We start from the raw sequence: 14,760 nt of genomic DNA on the forward strand, positions 1-14,760 counted from the left end.
ACATACAAAGCAACAAAGAAATCATCTTATAAATGTGTTAGAAACAATAATAGCAAGAAAGAAAAAACATTTGAGTCCTTGGGGTTCATTTCACCTAACATCAACTTATCTGTTAATGGTACATAGAAATATAAAATTTTTACATAGTTATGTGCTATCTGATATTTCAATACAAGTATACATTGCAAAGTATATTAGGTTAAATATATTCTCAAACACTGTCATTCCTTTATGATAATATCATTCAGAATCATTCTAGCATGTTGAAATACACAGTTGATCTGGTGGAAGAGTATAGACTGGTTACCCGTCTACCTGCTGGGGCAAGAGGTGAGAAGCACTTGATCAAAATAATCTGTAGTTAGGAGTAAGAAGTTCTGCTGTGCTGTTGCATTGTTGGGTGACTAGATAATAATAATATTTTGGTGGTGTTTTTTTAGAGCAAATTATTTATGGACTATGCCCCTCCCCTATCCTCGTCTCTTTTTTTTATTTTTATTTTGGTTAGGAAATTATTTTTAAATTACTTGTAGGGAGAAAATGTTTTCCCCCAAACTAGAATTACCATTCAAATTTGTGTATGCCTCTTCCAAGGGAAGTTTTGATTATGTCTTATATAACTTATACAAGTTTTACCAGAAGTGTAATAAAGACCAAGTAGCCTGAAGATATAATTAAGTTTATTCGCATCATTTAGCTTCCAATTCTGACAGTATTAGGCATTGACAAAGACATGACAGCCTTGAGACATTATATTTAAAAGCTATTTGCGACTTAAGAGCTAATTGAGGTGACTAGATTTCACATTCATTGTACCATTCACTTATTTTGTGGCTTCCAACTAGGTAATGATGTTACAGTTGAAATGTGTAGTGTTTGTATTATATGGTCACTGTTGTAAAGGATTTTGTTAATAGTAATTCATTTAGTTTTCACAGTTGCGCTATGAAGTAGGTATTCTCATCAATACTTTCCAAATAAGAAAAGTCACATAAATTTAAGTATTTTATGGAAGGTCATAACAGACAGCTTGAGATAGACAATATTCAGAATCCCTGTGGTATAATGGTGGGGTAGGTTTCCTGTTTTTTCCAAAAGAAAGAAATGTTCATATTGAAAGAATTTTTAAAAATTAGCATAAAGTCAGAAGGGAGAATCTCATTTCTTTGTTACACACACACACACATCAGAAGGGAGAATCTCATTTCTTTGTTACACACACACACACACACACGCACGCACGCACGCACGCACACACGCACGCACGCACGCAGTCAGTGTAATGGTCCATCAGTTGACCTAGTCCAAGAACTAATCTGAGTTTTCATAGAGCACTTGGATGATAATTGAGTATCCTTTGAATTTGGCCACAGGTTTTTTTTTTATTAGTTATCTTTTAATATGCCTTAAGTTTCATTAGTTGTCTGTTTGGACTGGTTAACAGTACTGTGGAAATCTTTAAGCTTTGTACAATGTATTTTGTGCTCTCTTGGCTTGCTTGTTTGGCTGGCACTCTACCTCTTGGGGCATACCTCCAGCCCTGTTTTTTTCTAGTTATTTTGGAGACAAGTCTCATGAACTCTTCTGCCCAGGTTAGCAGAAACCACAGGCTAGCTTCAAACCACAGTCTCCAGATTGCAACTTCCTGAGTAGCTAGGATTTTAGATATGAGCCACTGCCACCAGCTCTCTACCTTTTGAGAAATTTTTATTGTCCTTACTCTATGACTTCTAATTTCACATATAAGAATGGTATGGTTGGTGATTAACTGAGGTTTACAAGTATCAATTTAAATAAGCCAAAATATTGTAATGATCTCTGCTGAATTAAGTTCATGATCTTACAAATTTTAATTGATAAACCAAAGAGGTTTAAAGTTTGAATAAGTTTATTAAACGATCTGTTAGCTTTTCATGGTATGGGTATGTTTTGGGGAGAAGATTTAATCATTCCTTTTTTAAATTTTTATTTTAAAGGATTTTGGCCCCCAACAGTAATTGTCAAGATGTTGAGACCCTCTATAACTTCCTAATCAAGTATGAGGTATGAGAAGTATTTTCAGGTATTTGTACTTTTATCATAGAAAAACAAGTTTAATATAAGTAACTGTAGGAGTAAAAGCATAGAAAAACATTTGTTATTTACTTTAAATTTTAATTTCTCTTTTATTTGAGACAAGGTTGCTATGTATCTCAGGGAGACCTCCAGCTAATCATTCAACTTCCTCAGCTTCTCAAGTGCCAGGATTGCAAACGTGTCTCCATGTCTAACTTAAATTCTTGAATGCCATAGAAATTTGCTAGTGCCCTATTCTTTTTAATAGGATATAAAGTATACAAGATGATATTTTTATATTCATGGTGAAATTGTTTCAATAGTCAATTAAATTAACATGTTCATCCTCTCAGCAAGCAGCTTTTTTAAAAATGTGCCAACAGCACCTAAAATCTACTCTTCTAGTGAAATTCCTAAATACAGTGTTGTTAACCTCACCTTCTACACTAGTTCTCCAGACCTTGTTATCCTGTATATATTCAACTTTCTGTCATTTGACCCATGGCCTCCTGTTTCCTCCCATCCTATTCCCACCAGTTGGAACAGCCAGTTTATTTTTTTTGTCTAGAATGGCCCATTTGTTTCAGGACAGAATTGTTTAGATTTGGATTTATTGGCATTTTGGACAGGTTATTTCTTCATTGTATTCCACACATCATCATTGCTGACCCATGGAAGGTAATCTGCTGATTATTCATTTCAGTTTGCCTAAAGCCCTCTGATGTTCCGTGTTCATTTTTCTGTTGTGTGTGTATGTATATTTAATTTTTAAACATTTCAGGAGCAATATATTAGGTCTTATTTCTTATGGAGTCAAACATACTCCTTCTTTCTTTTTTTTTGGTCAGTCGTCGGGCTTGGATTCTGGGTCTGGGCGCTGTCCCTCTACTCTTCAGCTCAAGTTGAGCCCTTTTTCACTTGAGCCACAGCACCACTTCCAGTTTTCTGGTGGTTAATTGGAGATAAGAGTCTCGTGGACTGCCCTGCCTAGGCTGGCTTTGAACCGTGATCTTCAGATTCAGCCTTCTGAGTAGCTAGGATTACAGGCGTGAGCCACCTGCGCCCGGCAAACTATTGGTTTTTGTTCCAAAGGCCTGGACTAAACCAGAAAAGCTTCTGAATTGGCACCTGGCTCTGGCTAGCTCTTTACTTAACCTTTTTTATGCCACATCATCTATTAAGAACCTACCTAATGAGTAAGAACCCAGGATCTGAGACCACATTCCTTGTGTTGGCTCTTTCAGTTACTAACTGTATGTCCTTATCCTAGTTTCTTCACCTTTTAAATGGGAATGACAGCATACAAATTATATGTATTCTAGAATGACAAAAGAACCTATAAAGTTCTCTAAACAGCATAGAACCAGGCACATAGAAAGTCTGCAGTTGTAACCTATTCTTATTTAAGTAAAAAAATGGTTTTACATGTGTGCTTTAAAAAATCAGTTTAACATCTCTAACCATATTATATGATTATTGAAAGGATTTCCTTATTTGAATTGAAACATGTTTCATCATAGTTTCAGAAACTTAACATTAAATCTAATGACAGTGATACATGGTTGTGAAAACAGAAGGATAGTTTAAACATATAGCCTGTATATTTCTAAGACATCGCTCTTTTTTGGGTACATGACTTCATATTTGTAAGAATATTGAAAATGCTTGACTTAATGTGTATTTATAAGAATATGTGGATTTGATTCTCAGATGTTTGAAATAATTTCCCTTAGCAGAATTTCTTCCCTACATCAGTTATTACACTGTCTTATGATATGAATAAGGATGGGGCCACCCATATTTTTTTCCCCCTGGTCCTGGGACTTGAACTCTGGGCCTGGGCTCCGTCCCTGAGCTCCCTTGCTCAAAGCTAGCACTAAAACCATTTGAGCCGCAGCACCATTTCCAACTTTTTCTGTGATTAATTTGAGATAAGAGTCTTCCAGACTTTCTTGCCCAGGCTGGCTTTGAACCATGATCAGCAGATCTTAGCCTCCTGAATAGCTACGATTACAGGCGTGAGCTACTAGCACCTCTCTAAGTCTTGAATTTTTAAGAGCTAAAACTTATCAAGTCATTTCTTCTATTTAGCTTTAATTGTAAGTAGTACAACTAAAAAAAAAAAAAAAAAAAGCAATGACGCCCAGTAATATTAACCTACTTTATAGGTATACTCTAATGATAGCTATTGGTTTCTTGGAAAATTGTTTGTGGAGTAATATTTAACATTATAATTTAAAATAGCTCAATATGAGTAAGTAAAATTCTCTTAATATCCAAAATTAATGAATATGATTAAACAAAATATTCAGACTACATTCTTTGTGAATTTATGCTCCAGTTTCTTTATTAGTAAACTACCTTACTTTTCTACTATAATGGAGCTATTATCACGTTTATATTCCCTGTGTTCTGGAAGGTCCATATATGTGGATGGTTGCTTTTAAAACTAAAGATAAGTCTGGATAATACTGAATAAGGAACTACTTTGTATTCTTATATCAGGTTCCAAATCAGTTTGTTGTTCAGTTAGGCAAGAGGTAAAGATAAGCAGGATCATGGTTCAAAACCTGGGCAAAAAAATTTGCCAAGACCCTATTTCCACAACAAGCCAAATGTCTTGTTCACACCTGTAATATCAGCATTCAGAAGACTAAGGCAGAGGATGAGTTCTGTGTCAGCCTGGTTGATATAGTGAGACCCTGTCATACTGTCACAAAACCAAAACAACAAAAGTGTCCATAGAGTTGGGTTATAGATAAATGGCAGAGCACTTGCTTACCATACTAGAGACCTTGAGTTTGATCTCCAGAATAATGGAAAAGAAGGAAAAAAGAAGTAGAAAAGGAGGAGGAAAGAAGAGCTATGTACTAGTCAAAGATGTAACTAAATTAGATAGAGCTTTCCATAGTTTATAATCTTAGGTTCTTTTTCTGTCCATTTGATTTCCGGTGTGATCACCTGCTTGTTGAGATCCCACTAAATCTAGGCCTGTTTCATGTGTAAGGTATAATAGTAGGACTAACATTTTTATATGTAGTTCTCTGTTAAGGAACTTCTTGTTATCACTGTTTAAGTCCTTTTTAGAGCAGGAACTAGGAACTTGAGATCTGGCTCACTCTGAATACAGGCCATTCTAACTTTATTCAGTGCTCATTTTGTTTAATGTATCTTCCTAATAACTATATTTTGGTTCTTTTCAGGTAAATAAAAATGTCAAATTTACTGCCCAGGAACTTTATGATTGTGTTTCTCAGACTGAATATCGGTAAGTCTTACTTGTATGTAGATATATCATTGTAACAGGCTTTTAGCATACTCAGCACTACTGAGAATTTTAGCTGGGAGAGGACTATACTCTTCCAGCTATTTGGGAGGCTGAGGCAGGATTGAAAATTTGAGGTAAACCAGGGCAACTTGGTAAGATCTTGTCTCAAAAACTAATAAAATTAGAGTAGGAATAAGGTGGGTAGCTCAGTGGTATAGCACTTGCCAGTGTGCGTGAGATCCTTGGTTCAGTATCCAGTACTCAAAAAATGTTTCTTGGGGCTGGGAAGGTGGTTCAGTAGTAGAGTGCATGCCTTGCATGCATGAGGCCCTGGGTTCGATTCCTCAGCACCACCTAAGCAGAAAAAGCCAGAAGTGGCGCTGTGGCTCAAATGGTAGAGTGCTAGCCTTGAGCTGAAGAGCTGAGGGACAGCGCCCAGGCCCAGAGTTCAGGCCCCACGACCAGAAAAAAAAAATGTTTCTCAACTCATTTTTATATGTCACTGATTACTCTATGTATGTTAAGCAACATTATTATGAAACTATTTCCCCAAATAAAAAATGTTGCTGATAAAGTGACACTGCTGTACAGTTTTGCAAATCTTACAATAAGAGACAACTGAATTCTCATAACTGCTTTTGTATTCAGTCTGTTCACATATTAATGGACACTGTACTTTTGAGAGAACAAAAGTGAAATGAGGGCTTGGTGCTTGCTAGGTATACACTATCACTTGAGCTATACTCAGAGCTCTCTTTTCTTTTCTTTTTTTTGATAGTTTTATATTTTGCCTAGAGACTGAGACAGGTTCTCCCACTTACAGCCTAAGGTAGTGTGAACCTCCACACTTGGCTTATAGATTGAGATAGGATCTTGATAACTTTTTACCTGGGCTGGCCTTGAGCCTTCATCTTCCTGATCTCCAGCTCTCAAGTAACTGGCATGATAGTTATAAGGTAATGCTTTGGTCTTATGATAATAGCTATGACCTTGCAGATCCTCTAGATGAGTCCTAAGTTCTTGAGATCCCTAGGCCGTGTTCTGAAGATCAAGTAGTCTAAAGAATACCCTTGCTGAGCTGGGAAGGTGGCTCAGTGGTAGAGTTGCCTTGCATGCATGAGGCCCTGGGTAGATTCCTCAGCACCACATAAGCAGAAAAAGCCGGAAATGGTGCTGTGGCTCAAGTGGTAGAGTGCTAGGCTTGAATTCAAGAGCTGAGGGACAGTGCCCAGGCCGAGTTCAGGCCTCATGACCTACCCAAAAAAAGAAGAAAAAAAATATATATATATCCTTGCTTAACTAGTATATGTCTAGGATAATCTTACCAGATGCCAAGTCAAATGAACCCCAAGATATGGGCACAAGAGGTTTTTTTCTGTTGCTGTTGTTTTTAATGTACTATGTGATTTTTTTTTTTTTTTTTGCATGTTCTTCCCCTTATGGTATAACCCCTGTTGTCACTGTATTTGATTCTGGTGCCCTGCATCTTTTTTTTTTTTTTTTTTTGTCGGCCATAAGGCTTGAATTCTGGGCCTGGGTGCTATCAACTCTTCAGCTCAAGGCGAGCTCTTTACCACTTGAGCCACAGCACCACTCTGGTTTTCCAAGTAGTTTATTGCAGGTAAGAGTCTCTTGGACTTTGCTGCCCAGGCTGGCTTTGAATCGTGATCCTCAGATCTCAGCCTCCTGAGTAGCTAGGATTACAGGTGTGAGCCACAACGCCTAGCTGCCCCGCATCTTTTATATATATATATATATATATATATATATACGTTTTTCTAATTTGGGGAGGGGAAGGGAAATAACAAAATGCTGAAACAAGGATACAGGCTGACCCATTGTAACAAAAAGATGTATAAGATACTATGTTGAAAACAAACTTTACACCTTGGTGGAGTGGAGGAGGAGGAGTTGGGGAGTTTGGGAGGGAAGGGACAGTGTTATTAAGTATTAGGTACAGTGAAAAAATTTGTTCATTTTTAGCTTAATGGTGCCACTCTACTATTTAATTCAGCTCATAGCATTTATATGTAATGAAAAGGCTAACTATTGTAAGTCAGCCCTTTTATATATACATATTCAGTTGAGAAGCCCTTGCTTTGAAGCCTCTTCCTCAGTGTGATAACAAGATGAAACTTTGGAAATGGATTAGTGCTGTTGTGGTGGAGACTTCAGAGACCCAGTGAGTCCCTCTAAGACTAGATAGCCAGTCCACCAGTGTCTGCTGCTTAAACCAGCTCCAGCACCATGAAAAATAAATTCAAGAGGGGCAAACACCTGCTTAGACAATTCAGTGTTCCCTCACAGTTATCTCCTACCTCCCTCCCCAACCCAGTCTATTTTAACTCAATGTGGAGACTCACCCATGTTGATGATAGAGGAGTAGTTAGTTTATGGTCAGCTCCATTATGACAGATATATGCATTCCTAAATGTCATCCCTGCATTGTATAGTCAGGCAGTGAAATCTACAGGGCCTATGAGCAAAATGTGAGACCTTGTCAGGAATATGTTAAAGATAACCTAGTGAAATGATATCCCAGGTCATACATATTCAGTGCCTGAGAAATGCATTAGTGCTAGAAGAAAGCTGACATTTTACCTTGAAATTTTTACCTTAAAGTTTGCTTGTAGAGGTGGTCATTGAAAAAGTTTGAGCTTGAGAATTACCTGAGTTTGACTATAGATCTGTAACACTGAAGTGAGTGAATGTCTCTTAACATATATGAAGAGCTATAATGGGTTTGAGGTGTGTTTTTCGTTTCCTAAGTTTAGGTGGGAGCAGTTTTCTCTATTCACTTCTTGTTTTTCCTTACCAAGTGGGAAAGTTGCACTGTGTTCAAATTTTATCAGTAGTGTTGGAATAAATTCTTAGGTTGAAATCAAGCACTATGGCAGAATGGACTACATTTCTACTGGATTGTGTCACTAATCCATATAGTTCAATTGCTATATGCAACTTAGGCTGTTCTATGAGCCAACCTAGTGACAGTTTTCAAAATGCTTCTGTGTCCAAACTCTACATTGATGAATTTGATAGTAAGACTTTTATTAATCATGTATAGACACAGACAAAATAATAGATAATAGACAAAAGTTACAAAAAGTTGTAAAGGTTTACTCAGTCATGATTTAATGTTTTCCAAGAAAATTTTGAGTGTATATACACAAGTGCATTGTATTTGGAGGAAGAAATGGCTTCTTGCTCAGCTCTTCAGACTTTCAATGAATCAGTTGTATTCTTTATATATAATCTACAATTAAAAGATTATGCAATATTTGTATAAAATGCAAGGTTTTCTAAGTTTAGGCAAAAATTTGAAAGTTTAAAATGCTCACTGTAGTTCATGGAGGCCATAGCCTCTTCCAAGATGGCTTCAATTAGATTGAAGAATTCTTTTTTTGGGGGGGGGGGTCCGGTCGTGGGACCTGAACTCTGTCCCTCAGCTGTTTAGCTCAAGACTATCGCTCTACCCTTGAGCCGTAGCACTACCTCTGGCTTTTTTTGCTTATGTGGTGCTGAGGAATCAAACCCAGGGCCTCATGCATGCAAGGCAAGCACTCTACCACTGAGCCATCTTCCCAGCCCTAGATTGAAGAATTCTTATATTGAAGAATTATTTTGACCTCAGCTTACTTTTGGAATAGTTGGGAGAGTTTTCGAGGATCACGTTGAATGTTCAAAGTGAAAATAGTTGACTCTGGCAATCAGAGCATGGTAGTATCTTTTAAGAGGTTGTTAGAGCTATGACTGTCTTATGTGGCCCTACACCAGAGTATGTCCTCTTTAGTGTTGGTCCTTTACCCTTAGCATCCTATGGCTAACTCAAGGTACAGCCCACCCTGCTGTCCAAAATCTCTAGAATATTAGGCAGCATATCACCAACCTACAAAAACAAAATCTAAATCTAAAATTCAAAGTACATTTTCTATCAAAGAGATAGTTCTCTCATACCATCATAAAGTTGAAAAATTGTAATTCAGATACCATTTGTTTATGGTGTAAAGTAAGGGGCCAACTTCATGAATTCATCTGATGTCCATCAGGTTGTCTTGCACTATTTTCCAGAGGAGCCTATTTTTCTGTTCAATAGTATTGGCATCCTTATTGATTTATGTGAGAGCTTACTTCTGGACTTTGAATTCTATCCTTTTTTTATTTTGCTCAAGACTAGCACTCTATCACTCCATTTCCGGCTTTTTAGTAGTTAATTGGAGATAATTGTCTCACAGAATTCCTACCCAGGCTGACTTTGAACTATGATCCTCAGATCTTAGCCTCCTGAGAAGCTAGGATTATAGGCGTGAGCCATTGGCATTGTTACTCCATTTCTTTACATATGCCTGTCTCTATGCCAGTAGCACAGATGTTGATAACAGTTGATTTTGTTGTAAGTTTTGAAATTGGAAGTGTTAATTCCTCAATGACTATTTTTTTCCTTTTCAGGATTTGGAGAGCCTTGTAATTCTAGATGAATATTAGAATTAGCTTTTTCATTTTCTACAAAAATACATTGTTTGGGCGTTTGATAGGAATTGCATTGATATTGTAGATCGCCTTGGGGAGTATGAAAACACTCCTGAGGCTTCTAGTCGGTGGGATTCTGATCCACTTATTTAGTTCTTTTATTTCTTTCACAGTGTTCCTGAGTGTTCAAGTCTTAAGCCTCTTTGTTCTGATTGACTTCTTGTTTTCCTTTGCACCTACATCAAGTGATCTGACACGTGCAGGCAAAGTGGGAGGGGCAGCTGGTAGTCTTCTCCAATACCTTGGAGATAGCTTCCAGTTGTCCACGATAACAATGTAGTCTAAGAGTAGTAATAAAAATAACTACCATTCCTGCTGCTGAATGTTCTTCTTGAACTTATACATATCTCAGGAAACTTGGTTAAGTTAAAATACAATGGAATGGTATCCCACAATGTAAAATCTTATAATTTCTAAGCCCCCATTAACTTAAAAAAAATGTGATGTAGGTGTGAAGCATATTATGTATTACTTCCAGCTTCCTCATTTTGGGGTTGTTACTGGTATTCACTTATTAGGTTGTGGCTTTTTTTTTTTGCAGTGCTGGGGCTTGAATTCAGGGCCTAGGTGCTGTCCTTGAGCTTTTTTGCTCAAGGCTAGCCACAGATCCAATTCCAGCTTTTAATGTTTAGTGCTTGTTTGGAGATGAGTCTGATGGACTTTTCTGCCCAAGCTGGCTTCAAACCATGATCCTCAGCCTCCTGAATACCTACTATTATAAGCATGAGCCACTGGCCCCAGTGGTCATATTCTTTTTTTAAGAGTTGGCAGCTCTTTGTTCTTTCAGAAGTGCCATCCTCCAGTCCATGTATTAGCTCCCAAAGCAAAGAAGACAAGGTAAACCCATTTGTTCCAGTGTTGTTTAGTAACATCTTAAACCAGAGTAAAATAGAACAAAGTTGTTCAGTCTAGTCCATCACATAAGGATTATGTTTAAACACACAACTTTGCTTGCTGACAAAGGTCAAGCCCTATGACAAACAAAAAACAAAACAAAAACCTTTGTTCTGGATTTAAGGAACTGCTCAAAGATTTTTACAATGTTGGTTATCTAAGATGTGTTCAGCCAGGTGCTTATACTCCCATGTTTTGCCCCTGCTAGGAAACTATGCCATCAGAATTTTCCCTTTCAAATATAAAAAAATATTTCAAATCCCACCTATTACCAGACCATATTGAAAGTTTCAAATATAGCTAAAGGAAATGGAGTCAGCATGCTATTCCATATATATAGCAGTAATCACAATAGCCAAGATACACAAGATATAATAGCTTAAGTGTCCAGGAGCTAATGAGCAAAGAAAATGTGGCCTATATACCTCATCACATTTTATGTAGTCTTAAAAAGGGAATCCTGTTACTTCACACAGCATGGATTAACCTGTTAAATATGCCAGGCACAGAATACTGCATGATTCTCCATGGAATCTTAAAAGTTGCAATAATGGTAATCAGAAGGCTGGGAAATGGTGACAGAAAAGTTGGTTAAATGTTTGGTCAAGGCCAAAAATTTAAGTTAGGAAGAAGCAGCTCCAGAGATACTGCCCAACATTATGGCTCATACCTAGAAAAATCCCCGCAGGAGATTAAGGCAAAGAGGATCCTAAGTTGTAGATTGGCCTGGGCTATACCACAATACTTGTCTCAGAGAAGAAGGTTAGGGAGGGTTTAGTGCACAAGATGCTAACTTTAGTTAATAAAGTTATATTTTGAAAATTGCTAAAAGCAGATTTTAAGTATTCTCGTCACAAAAGGTAAATGTGCAAAATAATGCTATTCATTAGCTCAGCTGAGCCATTCTACCATGTGTGCATATTTCAAAACATCGTGTTGGGGCTGGGAAGGTGGCTCAGCGGTAGAGTGCTTGCCTTGCATGCATGAGGCCCTAGGTGCAATTCCTCAGCACCACATCTGCAGAAAAAGCCAGAAGTGGTGCTGTGGCTCAAGTGGTACCGCGCTAGCCTTGAGATGAAGAGCAGAAGGACAGCACTCAAGCCTGAGAGACCCCCCTTCCCCCCCCAAAAAAAAATCATGTCATGTGTAATATCCAAATAGCTAAACAATTCTTGTTTTTTAGTTTAAAAATAGGAAAATAAAAACTTTTTTTTTTGGTTAGCCTCTATGCAGTTATTTAACATTTGTTTTTCTCCTAGGGAGAAGTTAACCATTGGATGCCGCCAGCTGGTTGAGATGGAATATACCATGCAGCAGTGCAGTGCTTCTGTCTACATGGAAGCCCGGAACAGGGGATGGTGTGGAGACACACTCAATGACAGGGCCTAAGTGCTGATTTGGAACTTAAGAGGAACTACATTGTCTTCATAAAAGAGTAATTTTCAACCTGGTCACTTTTTTGAGCCAAACTCAGGAAATTTTAAGTAGTTTCATAAGTACAAAAAAGTGATTATATTATTGACAATCTCAGTAAAGCTCTAAAAAACCTCATGCATCCATGTGTGGTAAACTGTGGACGGGACTCTTTTGGAGTTGACAATACCTTCATACCTCTGCAAGTAGTACCAAGCCAGTATCTTTAAGGAAAGGAGAGCCATCTTCTCACTGCTCCCAGGGCAGGAGCCATAGTGGCATCTGAGGAAGTCCTACAGCATAGCATTACCAATTCCCCAACCCTCAGGATGGGCCCATGACCGCACACTGCCAAGAATTAGGACAAGACCATGCTTACCATATCCCAGAACAAACTCTTGTCCTGAGATGTTTCTGTGATCAAACGGTCATTCATATAAATCTGGTGGAAATACCACCACCTTCCTCAGGGTAATAAATGTGGCTTCTTTTCTTCCCTGGACATGTCTTTTGTCAGTGCGTTTCTGTTGGGGACAGGCCCCGTGCTGATTTGCCTCTTAAAATGTGAAGCAACATGAATTTTTGGAATTAGGTGGCAATGACTGACTTGAAGTTTGCCCAGTGTTTAATTGACTTATTTCTAATTTAGTTATACAGTAAGTTGGAAATCTGTTAACTGCAATGTATTATGCCCTTGTTAATACACCACATTTGGCATTCTATTATAAATGTTAATTTATTTTTAAAAAGCAATAAATAACTTATTTTAGTAAGATTTTGCTTTTCATTTTACTTTCAAACAACTTTTGTGAAATGAGTACAGGTATAATGATGAAAGTGACCATCTGCAAGAAGAGGGAACCAGTTCAGCATGTTATTTTATATTGGCCAGGGTAAGTAACCTCGCCACTGAGTGCTGGGATGGCAAAGTGTGGTCAGGGACATAGGTTCATAGGGATATGAACCTCTTTGTGAACCAGAAGTTTCAGTTGATGGTCTCTACTCTTTCTTCTCTAGGAGCATCTTTTTTTTTTTTTGCGGGGTGGGGGGGGAGGGGCGGTCATGGGGCCTGAACTCTGGGCCTGGGCGCTGTCCCTCAGCTCTTCAGCTCAAGGCTAGCGCTCTATCACTTGAGCCACAGCGCCACTTCCGGCTTTTTTCTTTTTGCTTATGTGGTGCTTATGTGGTGAACCCCGGACCTCATGCATGCAAGGCTCTACCATTGAGCCACCTTCCCAGCCCCTAGCATCTTTATTCCTCAACTTGTTTCTGGGTTGTTTTGCTCTGTGTTGTAATTTTATCTTTTTTCTAGTTTTACATTTCATGCAATTTCGTTGTATTCTGAAACTTGCCAACTTACCTGAGCATATTTCACCCTTATGTATATGGTTTCTATGTTTTATTTTAAACATTAATTTGTGGTTTGATTTCAACTGGTTTATTTTACTGATATATATATATATATATATATATATATATATATATTTCATATTTGCTCTTCATAGTTACATGTGTTGTGTTTTATATTTGTTTTGTATTGCAGGTTTCTTCCTATCAACTATTTTAGGGTTGCAGTAACTCATTGGCTCAAAGATACTAAGCCCTACTTTAATAGAACGTACTTTTTTTTTGGGGGGGGGGTTGGCTGTGGGGCCTTAACTCTGGGCCTGGGCACCGTCTCTCAGCTCTTCAGCTCAAGGCTAGCGCTCTACCACTTGAACCATAACACCACTTACAGCATTTTCTGTGTATGTGGTGCTGAGGAATTGTACCCAGGACCTCATGCATGCAAGGCAAGCACTCATCGCTGAGCCACTTTCCCAGCCCCTACATTTTTAATGGACCTTCCAACCTGGGCTGTCTTCAAATCGCTATCCTCAAATCTTCAGCCTTCTGAGTAGCTAGGATTACAGGTGTGAGCCACCAACTCCCAGCTTAACTTTTTATAATGTAGGTCTTGGCCCTTCACATAAAGGCCAGGCAACACATCCAATTCTGTTTCCTTGATATTTTTAATGTCTTAAGAACAGAATTCTTTCAAAGTCAATCTGTTATATTATTCACATGCTCCATTTCACCAACTCCCTAGCCTACCAAGTGATGAATTGAGATGAATTTACTTCTTAAAATAATAGATGTAACTGGACCCAGCTAGCTCATTCCTGTAATCCTAGCTACGCAGGAGGCTGACATCAAAGATTGTGGTTCAAAGCCAGCCGGGCAGAAAAATTGGTGAGCCTCATCTCCAATTAACCACCAAAAAGCCACAGTAGAGCTATGGTGAGTAGTTGAGTGCTAGCTTTGAGCACAAAGGCTCAGGGCAGCACCCAGGCCCTGAGTTTTCCAAAGGGAAAAAAAAAAGTAATACAAGTCATTAGTGAGCGATCAAAGAGCATTGCTGTTCATAGCTTCTGGAGATTTTTACAAATATACTCTTGTATTTTTGTGGGTCTTTGGCAAAAATAACCCATTCAAAGAGGACAGGAACAACACTAGTTCTATTCAAGTTATGGTCAGAATTTTTGACAAAATACTTGGGACTCCCCAAGACATGTTTTACCTTTGTCTACCAAAATTGACTCAAAAGTTCTGTTTGTGGTTTG

General features: G+C 38.1%; 1 protein-coding gene across 8 annotated transcripts in view; it reads left to right on the plus strand.

Annotated features, from left to right (window-relative positions):
• The window catches only part of Swt1 (SWT1 RNA endoribonuclease homolog), a 64,049-nt gene extending 51,122 nt beyond the window's left edge, over nucleotides 1-12,927 (plus strand). For 7 of the 8 annotated variants that reach the window (XM_070034227.1, XM_070034225.1, XM_070034222.1 and 4 more), the window contains 3 exons: nucleotides 1,977-2,043; nucleotides 5,259-5,323; nucleotides 12,004-12,926. In XM_070034227.1, coding sequence (XP_069890328.1) covers nucleotides 1,977-2,043; nucleotides 5,259-5,323; nucleotides 12,004-12,133 — 262 coding nt within the window. In that variant the 3' untranslated portion in view covers nucleotides 12,134-12,926. Of the gene's footprint in view, nucleotides 1-1,976; nucleotides 2,044-5,258; nucleotides 5,324-12,003 lie in introns of all 8 variants that reach the window. The other variant, XM_070034228.1, reaches the window with a different exon arrangement.
• The last annotated feature ends 1,833 nt before the right edge of the window (nucleotides 12,928-14,760 follow it).

The sequence above is a fragment of the Dipodomys merriami genome, unplaced genomic scaffold, assembly GCF_024711535.1.
Source record: "Dipodomys merriami isolate MVZ:Mamm:240054 unplaced genomic scaffold, mDipMer1.0.p SCAF_24, whole genome shotgun sequence".
In the NCBI taxonomy this organism is placed as follows: Eukaryota; Metazoa; Chordata; class Mammalia; order Rodentia; family Heteromyidae; genus Dipodomys; species Dipodomys merriami.